General features: G+C 39.9%; 2 protein-coding genes across 3 annotated transcripts in view; one reads left to right on the top strand and one right to left on the bottom strand.

Moving 5' to 3' along the window:
* LNP1 (leukemia NUP98 fusion partner 1) overlaps window positions 1–2,111 on the bottom strand; it is a 55,658-nt gene extending 53,547 nt beyond the window's left edge. The window contains exon 1 of one of the 2 annotated variants that reach the window (XM_055110205.1): window positions 301–2,111. Coding sequence is in view for 1 of the 2 variants with exons in the window: in XM_014344310.3 (XP_014199796.3) it covers window positions 301–302 (2 nt within the window). In the remaining variant the exon portion in view is untranslated. The remainder of the gene's footprint in view (window positions 1–300) is intronic. The other variant, XM_014344310.3, reaches the window with a different exon arrangement.
* TOMM70 (translocase of outer mitochondrial membrane 70) overlaps window positions 1,493–25,637 on the top strand; it is a 37,865-nt gene continuing 13,720 nt past the window's right edge. The window contains exons 1-6 of the mRNA XM_003821912.7: window positions 1,493–2,114; window positions 15,772–15,945; window positions 16,406–16,532; window positions 18,161–18,270; window positions 20,997–21,145; window positions 24,874–25,081. Coding sequence (XP_003821960.1) covers window positions 1,791–2,114; window positions 15,772–15,945; window positions 16,406–16,532; window positions 18,161–18,270; window positions 20,997–21,145; window positions 24,874–25,081 — 1,092 coding nt within the window. The 5' untranslated portion in view covers window positions 1,493–1,790. The remainder of the gene's footprint in view (window positions 2,115–15,771; window positions 15,946–16,405; window positions 16,533–18,160; window positions 18,271–20,996; window positions 21,146–24,873; window positions 25,082–25,637) is intronic.

Raw genomic sequence — 25,637 nt, 5'->3', positions numbered from 1 at the left:
AATATGTTTTAGTTCCTATCAAGTTTGTAATTGTTAGCACTCTACAATCCTCCAAGAGGCCACAGCAAAACTGAAATTTCAGAAAAAAAAAAAAAATCCTAACTTGTGTTCTGAAAAAGGCAAGGCAGAGCTTATATTAAGGGGCAGAAAATTTGCCTTTGGGGATTGGGGGATCAGGAGGGGAGAAAAGCCTATTGCCTGCAACGATCAACTCAATTCCACTGCTATTTTTAACCCATTTTTTTAGTCCGTTGCTAAGAAACCCTATTGCCTGAAGGCAATTTACTAATAGGAACTTACATGAAGCAGGAGAAACCGGTGATCCTGAAATTCTTTCCAATTAGGCCATTCTATTTTAATCAGTCCATTCTGGTGCCACTTGATAAAATATCTCCTTTCAATCTTTCTGTAGCTCTACTGTGATGTTGTTGCACTTAACAGCAAAACAATCATTTATGAAATTTTAATGTAAGGCTTCTGCAAACCAGTATACCAGAAATGGAGAACCATAGTTCTGGACTCTGATTTTTCTATTAATAGTTGTCTTCATGAAAATACCGTGTATTCCAAACAATACCTTGCAAGGTAATTTTATATTTTAAGAGATCTGGTGCAGAGCATCGGAAAAAGAGTTGATAAAGCTATTATAGATAAAAAGCTGTGAACTGAAATTACGATTTGGGAATGAGACGAGAAGAGGGCTGAGACTGCTACTGCAAAACAACCCGGGGGGTGTGCGGATCAGAGCGAGATGTGGGCTGACGCAGAAATCAGCTCAAGATACAAATACGCCAAGAAAGGCTCGAAGCCGGCGGGAACCCTGACGCTTCGCATTTCTACCAACTCAGTTTAAGAAACCCCTAACAACGCAGATGTCATCGCTTCGTTAATTGGTGCCGACGATGAGCCACAGCGACCACGCTCAAACCGTTTCGACTGGAGCCAACCTAGATGTGCCATTTCCACCTAGTCTTCTGCCATCGCTATCTCCCCTATAACCTCAAATTCGTCCAAACTAAAATCTGGCTATGTTAGTGATAAGAAGTTCAGTGATGCAGCAGCCTTCTTCAGCGGTGAGCTCTTTCCTCACACATCTTTAAAAGTCCTTCTAATCCGTTGGTTTCTCGGGCACGCGGGCAGAAAACCGTGCTAACGGCCTCAGAGGTTCAAGAGGTGCCAACGTGGCTATAACTGGAAAACTGGATCCGAAATCGACCAGGAAACTGGGTAGCTCGGTCTACGCCCCGCCCACCACCCTTGCTAGCCAATAGCCTTCACAACTCTTCTGCCACTCCCGCCCATTCCAGTGCTGTGGCGCTGCTTTTTCTTCCACTCGGATCTCTTGAGCGCCCTTAGCCCGCTGTATACGCGCTCCTCCTCGGCTTCAGTAGGCAAGAGGGCCATCTGCCCTTCTTTCCTGAAGGTAGAGGGGACAACACCAGCTACGACGGGGACTCCGGAAGTCAATCTCCCGAACAGCAGCGGGGCGAAAAGAAAGAAAAAGGGTTTCCGAGGACTCCCACTCACACCCACGCTTTCCCTTAACCCGGAAGTGATTTCCGCCCCTCCTCTCCCTCTTCGGTTGAGACTGGAGGAGAAGGACGGCCAGGTCTGGCCCGGCATGCCCTGGGCTTCCGGTGACCTCTGGCCCTTTTCTGTCGTCCGCTCTCTCTGCCTAGCGTGCTCGCTCGCTCATTGCTTTCCTTCCCTCCCTCGGTCTTCCTTCGCACGCTGTTTGGTGATTGTGGCGCTCGCGACAGACAGGGAGGCGGTGGCAGAGGACACTTGTCATGGCCGCCTCTAAACCTGTGGAGGCGGCGGTGGTCGCAGCCGCTGTACCGAGCTCCGGGAGTGGGGTGGGCGGCGGCGGGACTGCGGGCCCGGGCACGGGGGGGCTGCCGCGATGGCAGCTGGCTCTGGCGGTCGGGGCACCCCTGCTGCTGGGCGCGGGTGCCATATACCTGTGGAGTCGGCAGCAACGGCGCCGGGAGGCCAGAGGCCGGGGCGACGCCAGCGGCCTGAAGCGCAACAGCGAACGGAAGACCCCGGAGGGCAGGGCCAGTCCGGCCCCGGGCAGCGGACACCCTGAAGGTCCCGGTGCTCACTTGGACATGGTGAGAAGCAGCCCCAGGCCGTAGAGGAGGAAACTGGCTCGTGCAGCTTTTCCTTGGCGGGTTGTGTCAGTGAGGGGGCTTCCCATCAGACGGAAGCTGCCAAGCGGCAGCACAACACTTGGGTTTAGGGAGACTCATTTCTGGCTACCAGTGGAGGGCATAGAGTAGCTCGATGACAGGTTACTGGCATTCTTTGACAGTTTGCTTTTGGTTTCAGAAAAATCCTTTGCTTTTCTTCTCAGTGACACAGCATTTATCCCTAGTGTTGTAGATGGGAGTGGGGCATTTGCAAATGTGATGATTGTATTTAATAAGTGAAGGAAGCTAAATTCCATTAACAATTGGTACATCGTGATACGAACTGTTTCTGTGATTTCCAAAGCCTACAACCTAATCGCTAAGAGCCTTTTAATAATGAGCCACTCCCCCTTTTGGAGTGTGTTTTTGCTGGAGGTAAGTGGGCAACTACAGTGACGGTTAGTTGACAAAAGCAAAACAAAAACAAAAACGATTAGATGGCTTTCTACATAGAAAAAGAAAGACTACACAGGTTCTAAAGAGTGAAATGGTGTTCAGTGGCATTTGTTTTACAGCCTCTGAACTGTAAGCAGAACTGTCAAGCTCCCAAGGTTCGTCCTCTCTCAGCAACCCCGAAGCCCCCTTGGCTGCAAGCACTCAGCGCCCGTAACCTCTCCTGCCATGCCCCAGCCCCGAGGTGTCCTTTTGCACTCCGGACCCCTTGGCCTTTGTCAGAAAACGCTCTGCACTGCACTGTCCCCTCTTGCTGCACAAGAGTAGCGGCCACAGCAATGCTCACCAGGCTTGGTTGCACACAGCCCCCTGCCCCAGGTCCAGGCCTACACACACATACCAAAAAAAAAAAAAAAAAAAAAAAAAAAAAAATGGGAGTGACTTCTTAAACTTTTTGATTGGAAGCATGTTAAATTCAGTTTTTCCATTTCACCTGGAAATGTACATGACCAAGCCTAATATGCATGATACAGTTTCTCTGATGTGAGGCCAAGCATTGGAGTATTTAGTGAACTGCTTTGTATGGTTTTGGTGAACTGACTGTTAAATCCTTTTGGTATCTGACAGCTGTGCAGAGAATTAGTCTGGCTGCATTTGACAATACTGGGATTGGGTGTGGTGGATTTTCTCTGGGTCTGGAGTTGTTCAATGGTAGTACCAGAGTAAGTCGAGGTCAGAGAAACGTGTGGTCAAATATCTCCCAGTTTTATACATAAGTGTATACTGTTGGTCAAGTAACTTCTAATTGTATCCAAGTGTATACACTTAAATACGTATGCAAGTCATTTCCATCTTATACTATTCAGGTTGAATTTTTTTTTTTTTTTTTTGAGATGGAGTCTCACTTTGTTGCCCAGGCTGGAGTGCAGTGGTGCGATCTCAGCTCACCACCACCCCCGCCTCCTGGGTTCAAGCAGTTCTGCCTCAGCCTCCGGAATAGCTGGGACTACAGGCGTGCGCCACCATGCCCAGCTAATTTTTGTATTTTTAGTAGAGACGGGGTTTCACTGTGTTGGCCAGGCCGGTCTTGAACTCCTGACCTCAGGTGATCTGCCCATCTTGGCCTCCCAAAGTGCTGGGATTACAGGCGTGAGCCACCGTGCCCGGGCGAAGATATTTTTACTAGGATGTCAAATTAGCTTTAAAGGAAGTTTTGGTGTAGGAATGAACAAACTAGTATCTGCAGTGTGTGAGGCATTGTGCTAGGCCATGAGAAAGCCATATGATCTTTCCTATGGGAGAGTGAAGCATTACCTATTTTCTAAAAGGTTTGTGACTGGATAGTAGAAGAACTTATGGACTGTGTTAGAACTAGGATTTGTAAGCTTTATAGTGGGCTCTCCAGCATTGTCACTTTGGGAAAGTCATTTTGTCTCCTTGACCTTAGCGTCATCCCTGTAGAATAAGAGGATTAAAATATTAGATCTCTTCTGTTTCTTTCAGTACTAAAAATTGATGATTCTCATTATGATCATTTATAATAGCTCACTGCTATTAAAAGTAGTTATCAAGAGGATTATTTGAATTAATTATCACTTGTCTTACATCAATTTTGGATGTTTGAAATTCTCCAGTCATTTTCTATTTCGTTTGTTAATTTAGTTTTAATCATGGAAGAATAGTTGGTAAAATAAAAGATCCAAAAAGTTCTCAGTTCTGTAAACATTAAAAATAAAGATAGTTTCTATACATGAGACTAAATTTTTTTTTTATTTTTATTTTTTTTTTTTTTGAGACAGCGTCTAACCCTGTCACCCAGGCTGGAGTGCAGTGGCACGATCTTGGCTCACTGCAACCTCTGCCTCCTGAGTTCAAGCAGTTCTCCTGCCTCAGCCTCCCGAGTAGCTGGGATTACAGGCATGCGCCACCATGCCTGGCTAATTTTTGTATTTTTAGTAGAGACAAGGTTTTGCCTGGTTGGCCAGGCTGGTCTCAAACCCCTGACCTCAGGTGATCCACCCACCTCGGCCTCCCAAAGTGCTAGGAATTACAGGCACGAGCCACCTCACTGGCCGAAACTAGATTTTAACATTTCATTGTGGTTTCAGCCACCCCACCTCATCCCAGGGGTTCTGTACCATTGGTATTTGATAAAACCTAGCCATCTCCTTTTCAGATTTTAGATGTCCTAATTCCTCTTTTCCACTTTTCCACGTTGTCTGGATCAACACTGATGATTTTTTAATTTCATGATATTTCAGAGTTTTTTAGTTTTACAAACAACTTTTTTTTTTTGATACGGAGTCTCACTCTGTCACCCAGGCTGGAGTGCAATGGCGAGGTCTCGGCTCACTGCAACCTCTGCCTCCTGGGTTCAAGAGATTGTCCTGCCTCAGCCTCCCAAGTAGCTGGGATTACAGGCACGCACCACCACGCCTGGCTAATTTTTGTATTTTTAGTAGAGACAGGGTTTCACCATGTTCGCCAGGCTGGTCTCAAACTCCTGACCTCGTGATTCACCCGCCTTGGCCTCCCAAAGTGCTGGGATTACAGGCATGAGCCACTGCCCCTGACCACAAATAACTTTTTATTCACCTGACTGCTGTTAAAAATTAGAATTTAAGATTGGACTCTTTGTGTAACTTAAACTGCCTTAAAATGATTTATTTTTGGCCCCAAATAAAATAAGGCAAAACATTTGCACTTACCATTGTCCGTCTTGTGGAATTTGTAGGCCTACACCTGTAATCTTTGAATTACTAGATTGTTCTTTGGTAAAGCAACAATAGGAAGGTCTTTGTGATTTTTTTAAACTGGAAATTTATATCTTAACTGTTGGTGACCAGTAAATATTGAAAGACTACTTTTGTCTTCTTTTAATAGTCTGGTCCTTAGAGTTATTATTAGACTATCTAAATGTAATTAATTGATCAGTAATTGTAATTTCTTATCTGTGGTTGGATAAACTGCTGTACATTTGAATAGCACCTCTAAATTGGCATCCTCGGTGGATTTCGCAACCAGAAGCATTTGCTTTCACTGATGGAAAACTGGCAGAATCCTGATGCCCTAACTGTCCTTTCTCCACCTGAGCAATAGCTACAGTTTTTAAAGGAATGAATAAATAGACAAATATTTGTCTGTTTAGGGTTTGATATCAGAAAATAGAATGGAAAATCTGTATTTTTGTCTTTTGGCTTATGTTTACCTTAATGTAAAATGATCTGATAGAATTACTGGACTTCTGTCTATTGGGTTGGAGATTTTCCTTTACAATTAGTGTGCACAATTACCTTTTTTCTGGGATAGCAAAAACTTGTAAAGGAAGTGCAAAGGATATTCATAGTTGTTTTAATTAATGGGAATATTGGGGTATCACTGAAGAAAAGCATTTAGTCACAGTTGATAGTGTCTAAGACTGAGGTGCCTAAAGTATTAGATCATATTCCATTTTGAACTATTATAAAATCTACCATGATGTGCCATTTTGCTTCAGTAATTTTTTTAAACTTGAAGAATTAAAAAAAATTTTTTAATTGCAAGGCTTTTTAGAAGATCATATTATCCATAGTGCTTCTCAATCTGTGGGCTTGAGTCATCACGAGGGACCACCACACATATATTCCAAGCATGGTATCCTGGCTGTACCAATGTCCCAGATACTTCTTTTTCAAACATCCTGTGATTTTCTAGAAAAATGCACTTATTTAAAAGCATTATTGACTTCATAGTAACTTTTTTGTCCAATTGTTATTTAATCTGATGATAAAAAATGCATCATTCTTGTGTTCATATTTAGCATTAAATATGTTTAGCCCATGAAATGAGTTTAGCCCACATGAAATGGTTAGGAACCAATAATCTAAGCCAGCCTACTACAGTAGGAAAGGGAAGATGTACCTACACATTTTAGTAAAGGGTCGAGGACTGCATAAACTGTTGTTATTGGTCATCTTGTTTGAAATGAAGTCATTCTCTCCCCCAAATGATCTGTTTTGAGTCATTTTTAAAAAATCAATCAGGGACACCAATGACATTCCCTCTAAGCTTAGTTAACACTTTTCAATCTTTATCTTAATCCTTGGCAGTATTTCATATTGTGCTCTAAATGTCATAACTTTTCCTGCTGCTTCTGAGGTACTCCATTTTCCTGATTAAAAAAAAAAAAAAAAAAAAACCTGATACCAGCCTCATGGATTCTTAGTCTCCTTATCACAATACAGAGGTCATTTCATCTTTTCTGAAACTTCTCTCTACCTAAGCACAGCACTATGTGATTTTATAACACCCTGGACTTTTCCATTTTATAGCACTTACCACGTGGTACTAGAATTGCTTATTGCTGTTTCCTGCTATGCTCTTGAATCTGTGAAGGCTGAGACTGGCTCTATCTTGTTCACCATTGTATTGCCAGAACCTAATACAGGTGCATAGCAAGTGTTGAATGAATGAAGTTTCATTTTTTGACTAATAAGGGTTCCTTTGACATCCCTAAGTTTATATTTTATATATGTGTGTGTGTATATATATATAAATTTCACAAGTGGTATATTTTTCAAATTTTCCAGCTCTTCATTTTTGTTCTACCAGTTAATGCTGGATTCCGTGGAAATCTTTTTTCCTTTCTCTTTTTTTTTTTTTTTTTTTTTTTTTTTGAGTTGGAGTTGCGCTCTGTCACCCAGGCTGGAGTGCAGTGGTGCAATCTCTGCTCACCGCAACATCCGCCTCCTGGGTTCAAGTGATTCTCCTCCCTCAGCCTCCCGAGTAGCTCGCCACCATGCCTGGTGAATTTTTTGTTTGTTTGTTTTGGGTTTTTGTGTTTGTTTTTTGAGATGGAGTCTCACTCTGTTGCCCAGACTGGAGTGTAGTGGCGCAATCTCGGCTTACTGCAACCTCTGCCTCCCGGGTTCAACCGATTCTCCTGCCTCAGCCTCCCGAGTAGCTGGGATTACAGGCGAGTGCCACCACACCCTGCTAATTTTTTGTATTTTTAGTAGAGACAGAGTTTCACCATGTTAGCCAGGATGGTCTCGATCTCCTGACCTCATGCTCTGCCCGCCTCGGCCTCCCAAAGTGCTAGGATTACAGGCGTGAGCCACCGTGCCCGGCCGTAAATCTTAAACCTCATTTGGGCATACTTTTTGTAAATCAGTTGATTATGCATGACCTACAATCATAATCCTGCAGAAGCAGTCATTATAAAAGTATATTCTTCCTAGGTAAAGAGTTATTATGATTTAGTAGGTGGGGTTGGTTGTCGTTTTTAAAATTTCCAGACGTGAAATGGGAAAGGACTTTTTTATTATCTTAGGTTTTATTCCTTATTAGGTTTGAATCCTTATTATCTTAGGTATTATTATCCTAGGTTTGATTCATATGAAAGTAACAATTGGTTGGCCAGGTACAGTGGCTCACACCTGTAATCCCAGCGCTTTGGGAAGCTGAGGCAGGTGGATCACCTGAGGGCAGGAGTTCAAGACTGGCCTGGCCAACATGGTGAAACCCCATCTCTAAAAAAATACAAAAATTAGCCGGGCATGATGGTGGGTTTCTGTAATCCCAGCTACTCAGGAGACTGAGGGGAGAGGATCACTTGAACCTGGGAGGTGGAGGTTGCAATGAGCTGAGATCCTGCCATTGCACTCCAGCCTGGGTGACAGAGCAAAACTCTGTCTCAAAAAAAGAAAGAAAGAAAGTAAGTAACAATTGGTCAATAAGTATTGAAACATTGTTTCTCATACAGTAAGTGTTCCAGAGTTATTTAGGTTGCAGTGAGTGGACATCGTGCCCCCCTGGGCGACAGAGCAAAACTCTATCTCAAAAAAAAAAAAAAAAAGGAAAGAAAAGAAAGTAACAGTTGGTCAATAAGTATTGAAACATTGTTTCTCATACGGTAAGTGTTCCAGAGTTATTTGCTACTTCTATAAAGCTGTGATTCAAGTATAATATATGCTTTTTGAGTTTGAGAAATTTGAAACAATAAAACCATTTTAAGAGAAACATCAAACCATCTCAGGTATATTTTAACTGGGTATAAGTGTGTCATCATGGTGACAAATTAATACCCATTTTATTTTCTCACACGCAGATTAATGTACCTAATTCTAGCTCATTTTCTTTTACAGTGACTGTACGTGATCATCAGGTTAATATTTTATAAATGCTGAGAATTTATAATAGTTTTCTTATTGCCAGATGTATATCATTGACAGCTTTTTGCAATGTAGTCATGTAATCATGTTGCAGGACTTGTTTTTAGAGGCTGGTGCATTTCTGATCTCCTGAGGTTCTATATGTGGGCTAATCCTTTTAGGGTTATTTTTCCTTCCTGGAGTACTTTCCTGTCTTTTGTTAGTCATTTTTATTTCAGAGCGGATTCTCATGAGTAGCCTTCACTGACTATCCTAAGCAAAACCTGATTTTCTTACTTTGTATTCCACTAGATTTACCTGGATTGTACCTTAATATTGTAGCTTTCATTTCAAAATGTAACCTGTTTTCTAGAGTAGATTTCATGTCATTAAGAGCTGAGGGGTATGTTCCTAGGTTCTGCCTCGTTTGACAAGTCTCAGTACACTGAAGAGAGAAAAGATATATTTATTATTTTTTATTTCAATATCTTTTGTGGTACAAGTGGTTTTTGGTCACATGGATGAATTGTATAGTGGTAAAGTCTGAGATTTTAGTGCACTCATCACCCAAGTGTACATTGTACCCAATATGTAGTTTTTTTTTTATCACTTACATGCTCTGCCACCCTCCTCCTCTGAGTCTCCATAGTCCGTTATGTCACTCTGTATGCTTTTGTGTACCTGCAGTTTAGCTCCCACTTATAAGTGAGAACATATGGTATTTGGTTTCCCATTTCTGAGTTACTTCACTTAGAATATTGGCCTCCAGCTCCATCTAAGTTGCTGCAAGACATTATTTCATGTTTGTTTTTTAATGGCCGAGTAGTATTCCATGGGTATATATACTACACTTTTATCAGTGGGCACTTAGGTTGGTTCCCTATCTTTTTTTTTTTTTTTTTTTGAGACAGAGTTTCACTCTTGGTGCCCAGGCTGGAGTGCAATGGCACAATCTCGGCTTACTGCAGCCTCTGCTGCCTGGGTTCAAGCGATTCTCCTGCCTCAGCCTCCCGACTAGCTGGGATTACAAGCATGCGCCACCATGCCCAGCTAATTTTGTGTTTTTAGTAGAGATGGGGTTTCTCCATGTTGGCCAGGCTGGTCTTGAACTCCTGACCTCAGGTGACCCACCCACCTCTGCCTCCCAAAGTGCTGGGATTACAGGCATGAGCCACCGCGCCTGGCCAGTTCCATATCTGTGCAATGGTGAATTGTGCTGCAATAAACATACACATGCAGGTGTCTTTTTGATATAATGACTTCTTTTCCTTTGGGTAGATACCCAGTACCTATTCTAGTTCTTTTTAGATCTATTCTAGTTCTTTAAGAAATCTCCAGGCCGGGCACAGTAACTTATGCCTGTAATCCCAACACTTTGGGAGGCTGAGGTGTGTGGATCACCTGAGATCAGGAGTTCAAGACAAGCCTGGCCAACATAGTGAAACCCTATGTCTCTACTAAAAATACAAAAATTAGTTTGGCATGGTGGCGTGCACTTGTAATCCCAGCTACTCAGGAGGCTGAGGCAGAAGAATCACTTGAACCCGGAAGACAGGTTGCAGTGAGCCGAGGTCACACCACTGCACTCCAGCCTGGGTGACAGAGCAAGACTCTGTCTCAAAAAAGAAAAGAAAGAAATCTTCCATACTGTTTGAAAAGATATGTTTCCCAATGTTTTCTTAGGTGTATTACCTGAAGTATTTACTTTAGATCATGTGTCTCACTTGAATAATATTGGATTTATGTGTGTGTGTATATGCAGTTGCTACTCTTTGGACTAATAATTTTCTGCTTGTTGGCTCAAAAATTTACCAACCACCTAATATATAGTCATGCATCACTTAACAATAGAGATGCGTTCCAATAAGTGCATCATTAGTCGATTTCATCAAGTATACTGACACAAACCTAGATAGTACAGTCTCCTACGCACGTATGCTATATGGCATAACCTATTGATCCTAGGCTACAAACCTGTACTGCATTTTATTGTGCTGAATACTGTGGGCAACTGTAACACAGTGGTAAATATTTGGGTACCTAAACATAGAAAAGATCCAGTAAAAATACAGTATAAAAGATAAAAAATGGTACACCTGTTTAGAGCACTTAACATGGAGCTTGTCAGACTGGAAGCTGCTCTGGGTCAGTGGGTGAGTGAAAGTAAAGGCCTAGGACATTACTGAATGCTACTGTAGTATACTGTTTAAACACTATACCCCTTAGGCTACACTAAATTTATAACATACTTTTCTTCGATAATTAACCTTAGCTTACTGTATGTAACTTTTTAACTTTATGAACTTTTAAATTTTTTTAACTTTTTTTAGTAACATTTAGCTTAACGTACAGCTACTTGGAAGGCTAAGGTGGGAGGATTGCTTAATCTCAGGAATTCGATACCAGCCTGGACAAATAGGGAGACTTTGTCTCTTAAAAAATAAGTAACACTTAGCTTAAAACACAAGCACATTGTACAGCTTCACAAAAATATTTTCTTTCTTTATATCCCTACTCTATAAGCTTTGTCTTATTAAAAAAAATTTTTTTTTAAACTTTTAAACTTTTTTGTTAAAAACTAAGACACAGATACATTAGCCTAGGACTACACAAGGTCAGAATCATCAGTATCCCTGTCCTCCTCTACATCTTGTCCCACTGGAAGATCTTCAAGGGCATTAACATGCATGGATCTGTCATCTCTTATGATAAGAAGCCTTCTTCTGGAGTAGCTCTTGCCTTCAAGACCTGCCTTGAGGCTATTTTATAGTTAACTTTAAAAAAAAGTAGGAGTATACTAACATAACAAAAAGTATAGTATATGTATAGTAAACACATAAACCAGTAACACAGTTGTTTATTGTCATTCTCAAGTATATGTACTATACATTATTGTATTTGCTATACTTTTTTTTTTGAGACGGAGTCTTACTCTGTTGCCCAGGATGGAGTGCAGCAGTGCCATCTCGGCTCACTGCAAGCGCCGCCTCCCAGGTTCACACCATTCTCCTGCCTCAGCCTCCTGAGTAGCTGGGACTACAGGCGCCCGCCACCACACCTGGCTAATTTTTTTTGTATTTTTAGTAGAGACGGGGTTTCACCGTGTTAGCCAGGATGGTCTTGATCTCCTGACCTCATGATCTGCCCGCCTCGGCCTCCCAAAGTGCTGGAATTACAAGCGTGAGCCGCCGCACTCAGCCTGTTTTTTGTTTTTGTTTCTTTTGGGATGCAGTCTCTCTCTGTTGCCCAGGCTGGAGTGCAGTGGCGCAATCTTGGCTCACTACAACCTCTGCCTCCCAGGTTCGAGTGATTCTCCTGACTCAGCCTTCTGAGTAGCTGGGATTACAGGCGCTCGCCACCACACCTGGCTAATTGTTTTGTATTTTTAGTGGACATGGGGTTTCACCGTGTTGGTCAGGCTGGTTTCAAACTCCTGATCTCAAATGATCTACTGCCTTGGCCTCCCAAAGTGCTGGGATTACAGGCATGAGCCACTGCACCCGGCCCCAATATATGCTATACTTTTATACATCTAACAGCATAGTAGGTTTGTTTATACCGGCAGCACCACAGGTACATGAGTAGTGCATTACAATGGCTGTGACATCACTAGGCAATAGGAATTTTTCAGCTCCATGATAATCTTATGGGACCACCATTGTATATTCAGTCTGTTATTGACTAAAACATTGTTATGTGGCGTATAACTGTATATTTTCATAATGGGATTTTAGTGTTTCTATCAGTAATAGTTCTTTTGCGAGATTGACGGTTGTTTGTTTCCTACACTAGTCTACAGTATGGTCCTTCAGGATAAAGACTACACTGTTGGTTATTGTATAGTAGAATCATATCAACTAAAATAAATTCAATTATACTTGCTTGGCAAAAAGAAAAAGATGTAATTATCCTGATGATTCTGTTTGTCTTTAACTTTAATGACCTTTTGTCTTGGAGCCAGTGGTGCATGAGACAATGATACTTGAGTCTGTTTCCTTTGTTTCTTTTTTTTTTAGATGGAGTCACACTCTGTCTCCCAGGCTGGAGTGCAGTGGTGTGATCTTGGCTCACTGCAACCTCCGCCTCCTGAGTTCAGGTGATTCTCCTGCCTTAGCCTCCTGAGTAGCTGGGACTACAGGTGCCTGCCACCATCCTGGCTAATTTTTCTATTTTTGTAGAGACAGGGTTTCACCACGTTGGCCAGGCTGGTCTCGAACTCCTGACCTGAGGTAATCCACCCGCCTCAGCCTCCCAAAGTGCTGGGATTACAGGCGTGAGCCACTGCACCCAGCCAATTGAGTTTATTTTAAACATAAATGAAGATTCATGATTATTGTGCCTTTTTTACAGATTGAACCTTTTATCAGTAAAACTATCTGGACATCATGTGATGCTTTTGAATGGTATTTTGTCTATATTACCTTAATTTTTATTTTTTAGTATTCACCTTCCACAACTTTTTACATTCCTTTTTTAAAAAAAAAATTGTTTGGCCTTAGTATGTCATTTGGTTTTACATCATGCCTTATAGGCAGCAGGTAGTTAGTTTTGGTTTTAAACAATTTGAAAGTCTTTCAATGCAGGGCTCTAAACTACTCACATTTATTTTTACTATTTACATGTTTAGCAATTACTGCCATATTTACTCTGCTTTTTTGTTTCTTATTTTTCCTTCCTTTCTGCTTTTTGTTGTATTGGTCATTTCCCTATTTGGGGGTTTATTTTTAGTGGTAAGGAAGCTGTACATTTCTATTTCTGTTCTTGTGTTCAACCTCAAATGCTAGTTTAGCTAGGTATAAGACTTTAGTTACAAAATAATCTTGCTTTAGAACTTTGAAATTGTTACTTAATTGGTTTTTATACCAAATGTTGGTGACAGTCTGGCACTGGATTGTTTTTCTTTTTAAATACTTTCAGGATTTTTGTTGTGAAATTTCACCATGATGTGTCTAAAAATGCATGTCATTTTTCTTCAACTCCGAGAATTTCTCCAATTCCTTAGATTTTTTTTTCTATGCCTTTCCTTTTAGAACTCCACATAGGCAAATGATGGAACTTCTGGATTTATACTTCATGTCATTTAATTTCTCCAAACTTCCCACCTCCCTGTCCTCTGTTTCCATGGCATTCTGTCAGGTTTCCCCCATTCTCTACTTGTTAATTTGCTCCTCAGCTCGCTTCTTTAATATACAGCCAATCTGCTGAATTAATTGTAATAATCTTTTTTCATTTTTAAGATTTCTAATTGGTGCTCTTTAAAAGCAACCTCTTTTAATGATGGGAAGATAGCCTCTCATTTTTTTGAAACTAAATTTTTTGTTTGCTTGGTATATCCTGCTTTCTCAGATACTACTTTTATATTTGAGTTGGGGGCCTCTTTTTTTATGGGTTGTTTTTCCCTTTTGTTAGCAATTCTCGATTGTGTGGTCTCTTAAAAAACAGAGGCAAGGTATGGTATGCCCTGTCACTGTCATTTGTCTCTTTTAAGAGAGTCTGGTCTCAATGTCTCAATATGTTGTCCAGGCTAATCTCAAACTCCTGGGCTTAAGCAGTTCTGCCTCAGCATCCCAAGTATCTGAAACGATAGGTGTGTGCCATGGTACCTGGCCACTTGTCTCTCATATAGAAGATCCTCACTCCTGAATGACACAGCCCTACTCTAATGTGATTTCTGCTTCCTCCAGTGGAGTGGGAGGATTGTTGAGGTTGTCTCAAATGCAAGTTTTCTAGCAATCACCCTGACGATTGCCCCCCAGAGCCCACAACTACATAAGGGATTCCTAGTTTTGCTTTATTGTGGGTGCTTTGTGGGTGTTTCTCTGTCAGTCCTGTAGCAGTCTCTGTTAGTCCTGGCACATATTCATAGTCCTGAAACATATGTATCCTTGAAATTAAATTTATGTCTCAAAGCTTTTGGAACATAATTAAGTCTACTGACAAATGGAAGATTTTAAGTTCATCTATTAATTTCTATGTGCTTGTCTTGGTTCCTTTCATCCTCCCACATCAGTTTTAAAATATACATTCTGGTTGACACTAGCTAGCTTAAAGTAGCTATATAATATTCTGATCTTAGATACTTGGAGCTTCCTAGAAATCCTTTGCGCACTTTAAATCCTTTAAAAACTTTAAAGTACTACAGCCTTTTTGAAAAAGTCTGAGTGTTTTTGAAATTAAAAACATGTAAGACTCCAGCCTGGGCAACATGGCAAAACCCCATCTCTACTAAAAATTAAAAAATTAGCCAGATGTGGTGGTGCACGCCGGTAGCCCTAGCTACTTGGGAGGCTGAGGCAGGAGAATCACTTGAACCTAGGAGGTGGAGGTTGCAGCAAGCCAAGATTGTGCCACTGCACTCCAGCCTGGGCGACAGAGAGACCCTGTCTCAAGAAAAAAAAAAAAAAGTATATACATATATATGTGTGTGTGTGTGTGTGTGTCTGTGTCTGTGTCTTTTAGCTGGGCATGGTGGTGTGCACCTGTAATCCCATCTGCCTAGAACATGGAGGTAGGGGGATTGCTTGAGCTTGAGAGTAGCCTGGGCAGCATAGCAAGACACCTCTCATGCTTTTTTGGGGGGGCAGGCGGAGACAGAGTCCCAATCTCTCACCAAGGCTGGAGTACAGTGCTATGATCTCGGCTCACTGTAGCCTCCACCTCCTAGATTCAAGCAATTCTCATGCCTCAGCCACCCGGGTAGTCGGGACTGCAGGCGTGTGCCACCATACCCAGCTATTTTTTGTATTTTTAATAGAGACGGGGTTCCAACACGTTGCCCAGGCTGGTCTCAAACTCCTGGCCTCAAGTGATCCACCCGCCTCAGCCTCCCAAAGTGTTGAGATTATAGGCATGAGCTACCGTGCCTGGCCAAGATATGCTTTTTGACTCAACAATCCTACTAGTTAGAATCTATTCCATGAAGATATTTGTATGAAGCAACTTACATTGTAAACAGCCATTCTGTCTTCCTGTTTTTATCAATTTATTGTTTAATTACTGTGGTCTGAGTCTGTGAATGTTGATTAGTGTTTGATAATTGTTTCCTCTCATTTCAGAACTCTCTTGATAGAGCCCAAGCAGCCAAGAATAAAGGCAATAAATATTTTAAAGCAGGAAAATATGAACAAGCTATTCAATGCTATACTGAGGCTATTAGCTTGTGCCCTACAGAGAAGAATGTTGACCTTTCTACATTTTATCAAAACAGAGCTGCTGCCTTTGAACAGTTGGTATGTACTCTAGGTTGTTTCTTCTGTTCCTTTTCTTTCTCTTTATTTGCTTAAAGTTTCAGTTAAAGCTACTCAAATAAACCTAATACATTTTTTGAAGTTGTTTCAAAATTATGGGATGTTGTTTTTATTTCCATTAATTGCAAAACTTTTTAAAGAACAAATTCTATAGTTTTACTGACTACAGATATACTCCAAAGTTAAGTATATTTCACATTTTATAAAATTAGATAGTATAGAAAGTTTCTGGTGACCCTATTCTCCTCAACAGTTTGAGGCTATTTCTTTAACTTTTTGATATTTATATGAGCTTTTGTAATGTATTGCAGATATTAACTCTTTGTATTAGGAATACTTTTTTATTCTAGGACTTTTAATACTCAGCCTATCAAGTTTAAACTGATTTCTATTGAACAGTACTTTCTTTAGTGTGACTTTTTAAAAATACTTTCAATTACAGCAAAAATGGAAAGAAGTGGCACAAGATTGTACAAAAGCTGTTGAACTTAATCCCAAATATGTGAAAGCTCTCTTTAGACGTGCAAAAGCCCATGAGAAGCTAGACAATAAGAAGGAATGTTTAGAAGGTGAGGGTAATTTTGTGTTTACATATGAAAATTACTTAATATTTTGTAGTCATTGGTAAATGTATATGAAACTGCCTTGTGAGTGCAAGAATCAGTTGTTTTTAAAAGTTGGATTCCTTTGCACTTAAGATTGTGTCTTCTAGTTTAAAGTAAGATTGCTGATACTTAAGTATTGTCTCTGTTCTCAACTATGGAATTAAATGACTATTAAGATTAGGAGTTTATGTACTACACATTTTAAACTTAGCAGCTAATGAGCATTAGTATAATTCTCTGAATAAGGAAGTCAGAAAAGAAGTTTTAGCAAGTGATAGTGTTTCTAAGGTTCTACATATTTCATTTAATATGTATAAATATAGCTTTGAGAGCTGTGTTTATAATATGTATAAACATAGCTTTGAGATGAATCGTTAAAGAAAACATTGTTTTTTGCCCTTGGTATTTTCAAACATTATTTTATACCCAATTGGAAATTATTGTTTTATACCTAATTTACACCTAATTGGAAATGATGTAATTGGTACAAAGCCTCAGAGTGAATTTGTCATTCTCATTAAATGCCATAAATATTCTGTGGTCTCTGATTGGCCATTTCTCTGCTTCCAAAGCTGCAATTAACAGTATACATCCAGCCTTTAAAGTACATTCTTCTAGGTGACATGAAGCAAAACCAAAGTATAATTTTCTACAATCTAAAAGTTCTTTCCACTTAATATTTGTCTGCTTTAAAAGCACCAGTAAAAGGAAAAGGCCCCTTTCTGAAAAGAAAAGTGTAGATTACCAAATGAGGGTATTTTAGAGAACATTTTAGCAAAATTTGAGGTTTTGTGGTGGCACATACTTTGGTAGTGTGTGAAAAGACTGTTGTTTTAGAAAAGGGAATCCTGAGTTTTGAACCAGACCTTGAAGTTACTAACACAATAACTGGCAGAGAGGAGGTTGATCGAAGTGTCACGTAGAAGAAACAGGATGGGAAAAAAGACATTGACATTGGCGCTAGCCGTGGTTATCAGGGGAATATATCAGCAGATTGACTTGATTGGTGGAGCAAGGATGTGGAATTGCAAGAAATTTAATTCGGAAAGAGACGAGACGTCCATTGTTTGAGTGCTTTGAACGAAAGGCTGAGAGGTTAAGAAACCACTTACTTTTTAATTTCAAACCACTGCATGCATCTTGAGCTGTGACATAACCAGATGAAAATGGTATTGAGGCGGATTTATTTGAGAGCTCTGTGGCAAGATGGCTTTGGAGACAGGGAATAACTCTGAGGCCTATAAACAAACACCAGACATGAGAGAGCCACACTATGTTTATATGCCTTAGAGTTGCTAGCCAGAAGAGAATGTTAGAGTGGTGAGAAACATCAGAAATCATGCAGCATAGCCCCTTTCATTTCACAGTTAAGGAAAGCAAACCCCAGAGAATTGGAGTGACTTTCTGAGCTTTCAGTTTGGTCATAGAGAATATAAAATTAGGTATTAAGAATCAGTTAATTGGAAATGAAACAGTCCCATTTGGCCATGAATTTAGTTTGGCTTTCTGTAGTTACATTGTACCCATTTGATGCTGTTGACCCATCTTTGCAATAATTTTATATTTACCCTTGTGTTTTTCATCATTTCTAGATGTCACTGCTGTGTGTATATTAGAAGGGTTCCAAAATCAACAAAGCATGCTGTTAGCCGATAAAGTTCTTAAACTCCTTGGAAAAGAGAAAGCCAAAGAAAAATATAAGGTAAATTGATCTGATTTGGGGAATGGGGGAGTACTGTGTACATTGTGAAGGGTATTTTCTAATTTATGCTGCTTAAGCTTAGGCATAGTGGTAATGGCAACAACTGCAATTAGAACTGGGTTATATTTCTTCTTCCTGTTATCTTTGGCTTTTATGGCTTGTCCTTCTTCAGTAAGAATATATGCTCTGTCCATTACTCTACCTGGAGAATATTGGAATTCATCTGTGTTAGGGATTGCCACACTGTGGCCCATAGGCCAAATCCAGTCTGCTACCTGTTTTTATAAATAATGTTCAGTCACATGTTGTTTTCAGCTGCCTTTGAGATATAACAGCAGAGTTGAGTGGTTGTGACAAACTGTATAGACTCCAAAGCCTAAAATATTTACTGTCTGGCCTTTCACAGAAAAATATTTTTCTATATTATTAAAGTTTTTAAAGGTATACTGAGTAAGTTGGCATTAGTTTTAGGCTATTATTAACAGGTAGTTTAATTCAACAATCATTTATTAAACAAAGCTACATGTTTGGCATTTTGGAGGGATGGGTTCAAAGACATGGCCCTTGCCCTTATAGAATTAAAATTTAGTGAGAGAGACTGACTGTTACTATGTATAAAAGGCATGCGGTAGTTAAGTGCCCAAGGTGAGATGTAAGTAAAGAGAGTACCATAGGCATCACTAAACATCACTGGAGATTCACTGTTAAATCCCAGTAATAGCGAGATAATTGTTCCTTTTTCCTTTAATAATAACTTGGTTTTTCTTGAATTGATTTTAGTAATCTGTATTTTTAATTTTATATCTCTGGATATTAGCTGAGTGAAACAGTTAAAAGTTTCTTCACTGCAGGACTTTAATAATCTACTAAGGTGTGTTGTGAATCTCTAAGAGGGGTATAGCTGTAGTGGCTGTAGTGGTTCCCAGTCTCTCTCTCTGTTTTTTTGTTTGTTTGTTTGTTTGTTTTTTCTTTCTTTGTCACCCAGGCTGGACTGCAGTTGCTATCTTGGCTCACTGCAACCTCTGCCTCCCAGGTTCAAGCAATTCTCGTTCCTCAGTCTCCCAAGTAGCTGGGACTACAGGCATGCACCACTATGCCTGGCTAATTTTTTTGTACTTTAGTAGAGGCAGGGTTTCACCATGTTACCCAGGTTGGTCTCGAACTCCTGAGCTCAAGCCGTCCAACTTCCTAAGCCTCCCAAAGTGCTAGAATTACAGGCGTGAGCCACTGTGCCTGGCCCCAGTCTCTTTAAACCATGGATTTTTTTTTCTCTCGAGCATCTCATAAGACTAGTGTTTCTCAAAATCACTTTGTAAAACACCATGGTAGAGTCCATAAATTGAACCTCGAAGGAACCTAGTTTCCTTGTACATAGTGTGGAGTAATTAGACTGGTTGGATTGCAAGATGGTAAGAAAATATAAAATAATGTATATTTACATAGGTTACAGATCAGTTTCCACATTTTCTAATCTGTTTGTTTGTCACTTTGTAAATCACAAAATACCTTCCATATTATTATTTTGATTTTTTTATAACAACTGTATAAGATAAATAAGGCAAATATTTCTATTGCCATTTTAGAGATGAGAACACTGATACTAGACGTTTAATGACATGCATAATATCACATAGCTAATAAGTGGCAGAACTAGAATTTGTATCCTGTTCCTTTGATACTTAAATCCCTTTCTTGTAACAGTTTATTTTCACTTTAAATTTATAACCCTGTATGGAAGGCAGGGAGGTGATAGCTTCATTTCTAAGCTGAAACAGGAAACTAAAAAACATTAATGATTTATCTAGCTTCAGGTAAGTGGTATTTAAATTTCTATTTAAGCTTTTCCCCTAAAATGGTAAATGATTGCCACTATGTATTTATTCTCAGAGTGTCTTTAGTAAAGTACTAAAGTTAGGCATATTTATCACTTGATAGGTGACCATTTGACTTAAAATATTTATTTTATTATCCTAAATTAAAACGAATTGAATCTCTCCCCAGAGAGTGCCCACAGATCAATATGGGTTTTCTCTTAGGTTTTCTTTTTAGTTCTCTGTCTATCCCACTTTTATCTATCCTAGATTAAATAATTTACTTATAAAGCCAATTCCTTTTTTTATTCCTTCAAATATGAAGACATTACCAAAATAACAGTAATGATATTTGTTATACATAAAATGAAAAATCGCATGTTTCCATTAAACTCTTTGGGCTGAATTTTATAGATAAAGCATTCAAAATACATTATGAGAGCCTTTTGGGTGTGTTATTTCCACTTTATTTAAAACTTATTTATTTAAAACGGTAATTGTGTTTCGGGAGGAACAAAATACTCCCATAATTGTGAATTGGGTGGCTACGCCTCAAATAAATAATCAAAACAGGAAATGTGATTTCAGTATGGTTTTCAGTGGCACTTACCTGTAATAAAGATCTTCAGATGAAAGCCCAAGGTAAATGGACTTAACATTTTCAGCACCTGTGTAAGATGTGGTCTTACATCTTTGTAGAGGGAAAAGGCTCTCATTTAAAACCAGCTTTAAACAGCTGGGACTGGCAGCTTCACCTTTTCCACTGTCTTTTGTTCTGTGGCTTGGAGCTTAATTTTAGTTATTTGAAAATGAGAATCCAATTTTTATGACAGTTATTCTTAGCGTTCTACAATGTACCTGCTTCTTTGGTTGGTATTTCCCATCCTGATGTCTTTAAACATGACTAAATTTCAGAATCGTGAACCTCTGATGCCATCTCCACAGTTTATCAAATCTTACTTCAGTTCTTTCACGGATGATATCATTTCCCAGCCCATGCTTAAAGGAGAGAAATCTGATGAAGATAAAGACAAGGAAGGGGAGGCTTTAGAAGTGAAAGAAAAGTAAGTATGTCAAGCATAGTGTCTACTTAGTGGTGTTTTGGGTGCTTTGAACTTTCCTTAGGGCCCATATGGGTTCTGAGCCATCTCACAACAGCAGCTATCTATCTACAGATAGAGATAGACAGAAATATAATTAAAAATTATATAATATTATTATTATAAAAACACTTTTCTTTCTAGCATGTATCTGTTACTTCTCTGGTGACTCAGGGTTTTACTGCCAGGAGTCTACCCTGCTTTTACTCAAGGTCCTATATGATCTTCTCAAAAGGACTCCCATTGAATCCAGTGGCTGACCGTGTTTGAATAGAGACAATAACTTGAAAATTATTGTGTAGCTCAACATGCAGATGTTCTAGTGCAGGGAAGTTTTTAATTTATAAACAGATACTTTTAGGGGTGCCCAAAGAGTGAATTTTTTCAAGGATTTTTCTGCTTGTCTAGGAAGATGCCCATTTGGAGGGCTTCTTGTTGGAGCCTGTAGAGAGCTGAAACCAAAGTACAGGATACTGTGTTTCTAGCTGGAGACCTAATGATATAATGTCATATAAACCATCTAGCCTGCTTTATTCCATTCGTATTTATGAATACTTGTATTTTTCTGTCAAGGGTAGCCCTCTCTGAGAGAAGGTACAATATTATTATCAACATGATTTTTTTAACGAGTTAGGAAGAAAAGGAAATACTGTTCTAGTAGCTGTGCATAACTGGGTTTTGCATCTTCAGCATATTGGAGGGTTTGAAGAAACAAATTGCTTTTGATTTTTATCTTCCAATTTTTCTACCATTGCTATTGACCTTTTAAGAGAAGATACTGTGCATAATTATACTGCAGTGTACAAATTTTAGTTCATTGATACACAATCTTTGAGAAGATTGTAGTTGGGAATTAAATGTTTAAGATGTCATATTAGCTCTTGTGACAGTTATGCAAATACTTTCTTCTTCTGGTTAAGAAATAGTCCTTGTCCCAGAAAAACTATAATGAATTTAATACCATTATTCTAAAAGCTTTACTGAGAGATGGTAGGACGTAGCTAGCTATCATCAGCACACTAACTGGAATTGGACCCAAGTTTTAAATTCCATTTTACTCTGAGCCTTAGCTTTATCATCCTTTAAATGGAGCTAGTAATATTTACCTTACAAGGTTATTGTGAGGTGTAGAAATCATGCTTATAAATAACTAGCACTTAATGTTCTTCAGTAAGTGGGATTACTTCTAATCTGATTTAATCATTGTTTGTGTTTTCGTTCTTTTCTCTCTCTTTTTTTTTTTTTTTTTGATAATGAGGTATCTTTCGCCTAGGCTGGAGTGCAGTGGTGGTGCAATCTTGGCTCACTGCAACCTCTGCCTACTGGGATCAAGCAATTCTCCCGCCTCAGCTTCCCTAGTAGCTGGGATTACAGGCTCGTGCCACGACGCCAGCTAATTTTTGTATTTTGAGTAGAGACGGAGTTTCACCATGTTGGCCAGGCTGGTCTCGAACTCCCGACCTCAGGTGATCCACCCACCTCGGCCTTCCAAAGTGTTGGAATTACAGGTGTGAGCCACTGTACCTGGCCTGTTTGTGTTTTCTTAGCCTGGTGACCTGAGAAACAAAACTAGAATGTAGGCAACATTGGAATGTCATTACAGGAGAGGTTAGCATAGAGCTTATAAGATTTTTGGCTGACATAACTTTTTAAATTTTTTTAAGAGACAGGGTCAGGTCAGACATGGTGGCTCATGCCTGTAATCCCAACACTTTGAGAGGCTGAGGTGGGCAGATTGCTTGAGCCCAGGAGTTTGAGACTAGCCTGGGCAACATGGAGAAACCCTGTCTCTACAGAAGAATAACAAAAATTAGCTTGGCATGGTGGTGTCTACCTGTAGTCTCAGCAACTGGGGAGGCTGAGGTGGGAGGATTGCTTGAGTCCCAGAGGCAGAGGTTGAAGTGAGCCAAGATCATGCCACTGCACTCCAGCCTGGGGAACAGAGCAAGACTCTGTCTCAAAAAACAAAAGGGAGAGAGAGGGGGTCACTCAGGCTGGAGTAGAGTGTTGCGATCATAGCTCACTACAGCCTCCAACTCCTGGAATCAAGCTATCCTCTCGCCTCAATGTCTTGCGTAGCTGGGACTCTAAGTGCACACCACCATGCCTGGCTAAATTTTTTTGCTTTTAATTATGGAGACAGGGTCTTGCCATGTTTCCCCAGCTGGTCTTGAACTCCTGGGCTCAGGTGATCCTCCCACGTTAGCCTTCCATACTACTGGGATTACAGGCATGAGCCACCATGTCTGGCCTGACGTAACTTTTAAGTCATTTGCCAGTTTTCTCTATACAGATATAACAACTGAAATAAGAAAATGTACTTTAATTTACAATGCCTTATGTTTGGAAGATACCTCATGTACCTCATGACACCTAATACAAATTTCAGTTAAAAAAAATTACTTCTACAAGCATCTCCATAAAAGTCATCATCTTAGAAGAATAATAAGAGATACTGTGCTCACTGCTTTTTAAAACATACAGAAGGGTGTTTTTTAAAGTATTAATTGATGGAAGAGTCTTCCTTTAAATTTGCTTCTTTAGTAAGTTCAGTTATTTATTTATTTATTTATTTATTTATTTATTTATTTATTTATTTGAGACGGAGTCTCGCTCTGTCGCCCAAGCTGGAGTGCAGTGGCGCGATCTCAGCTCACTGCAAGCTCCACCTCCCGGGTTCACGCCATTCTCCTGCCTCAGCCTCCCGAGTAGCTGGGACTATAGGCACCCGCCACCATGCCTGACTAATTTTTTTGTATTTTTATTAGAGATGGGGTTTCACCATGTTTGCCAGGATGGTCTCGATCTCCTGACCTCGTGATCCGCCCACCTCGGCCTCCCAAAGTGCTGGGATTACAGGCGTGAGCCACCGTATCCAGCCAATAAGTTCAGTTATTAATTCTAGGTCTGCTCACACCCCTTGCCTTAGCTTCTGTGACTCTGAAGTCACTTATTTCCTATTTCCCTGTTCCTTCTTTTAGCCATTAAACAACTGTTGAGTACCATTGATGTGCCTCAGATATGAAGGTGAATAAGACAGGATCCTTACTTATGTTGCAGATCAGTCTCTCATTAGCTCATCTTTTCAGTATCTAAATGTCTAAGCTGAGGTATTACCCAGGACTCTGCTGCTTCCTTTTTAAAACTCCTCATCCAAGGTTTCAAGAAAATCCCCGTCTACATCAAAAATCCTAATCTGTTTAACCGCACTGCCCCTCCCCACCCCAACTCCATGCCACACTGGCTGATTATCTTGTTAAGGGGAAATAGACAATTGCTTAATTAACTCAGGTGTGCCAAATGTGGCATGTTTTAACATTGAATTCTTTCTTTTCTTTTCTTTCTTTTTTTTTTTTTTTTTTGAGGTGGAGTCTTGCTCTGTCTCCCAGGCTGGAATGCAGTGGCACCATCTCGGCTCACTGCAACCTCCACCTCCCGGGTTCAAGCGATTCTCCTGCCTCAGCCTCCTAAGTATCTGGGATACAGGCACGCGCCTCCACGCCCGGCTAATTTTTGTATTTTTAGTAGAGACGGGTTTCACCATGTTGGCCAGGCTGGTCTCGAATGCCTGACCTCGTGATCCGCTCACCTCGGCCTCCCAAAGTGCTGGGATTACAGGCGTGAGCCACCACACCCAGCCACATTTAATTTTTTCTTAGTAAATAATTTCCTATGTTTGTTTTTATTTTCAGTTCTGGATACTTAAAGGCCAAACAGTATATGGAAGAAGAAAACTACGATAAAATCATAAGTGAATGCTCAAAAGAAATAGATGCTGAAGGCAAATACATGGCAGAAGCATTGCTACTACGAGCTACCTTCTACCTGCTTATTGGCAATGCCAATGCAGCCAAACCAGATTTAGATAAAGTCATCAGTTTGAAAGAAGCTAATGTGAAGGTACATTAAAAAATGTGTGTGAAGAAATTATTAAATAGAAGGCGATGCCTTTCATTATGTTTTGCCAGATTTTTTAAAGCATTTCAACTGCCATTCTTCAAAGGGCTGTTTTTGTTTTTGAAGAAACTACTCTTAATAATAATGTAGTTGGTGCAGTGAATCTGAAAACATAAATATCAATGATATTTATCTTTATTTAGGAAAGGAAATTTTTTTTTCCTATAGCATCTGGTAGTTTCATCGTCTCCCTGTAGCCACTGCCTACCATATTGGACTGTATTTGGTCAGTGGTAAAGGTGATATGCAATTCTGTAGATAATGCTGTAAGTAACATGTAATATGTAGCACAAGGTTATAAAACACTTAATAAAAACACATTAATATATTCAGAAAGGTTCTAAAAATAGAATGTATAAATATGCCAAAAGTCTTGCAGTTGTACAGTTGGAACAGCCTTTCATTTTCTAAGTATTCTTAATGTGCTATGTATTAACACATTTCATAATTAAGATTCAGGGGCATCTGTTGAATTGTTACATTCTATTCAGTGTAACAA

This window comes from Pan paniscus, chromosome 2 (assembly GCF_029289425.2).
Source record: "Pan paniscus chromosome 2, NHGRI_mPanPan1-v2.0_pri, whole genome shotgun sequence".
In the NCBI taxonomy this organism is placed as follows: Eukaryota; Metazoa; Chordata; class Mammalia; order Primates; family Hominidae; genus Pan; species Pan paniscus.
The sequence above is the reverse complement of the archived record's forward strand: the minus strand, read 5'-3'. Positions and strand labels throughout refer to the sequence as shown.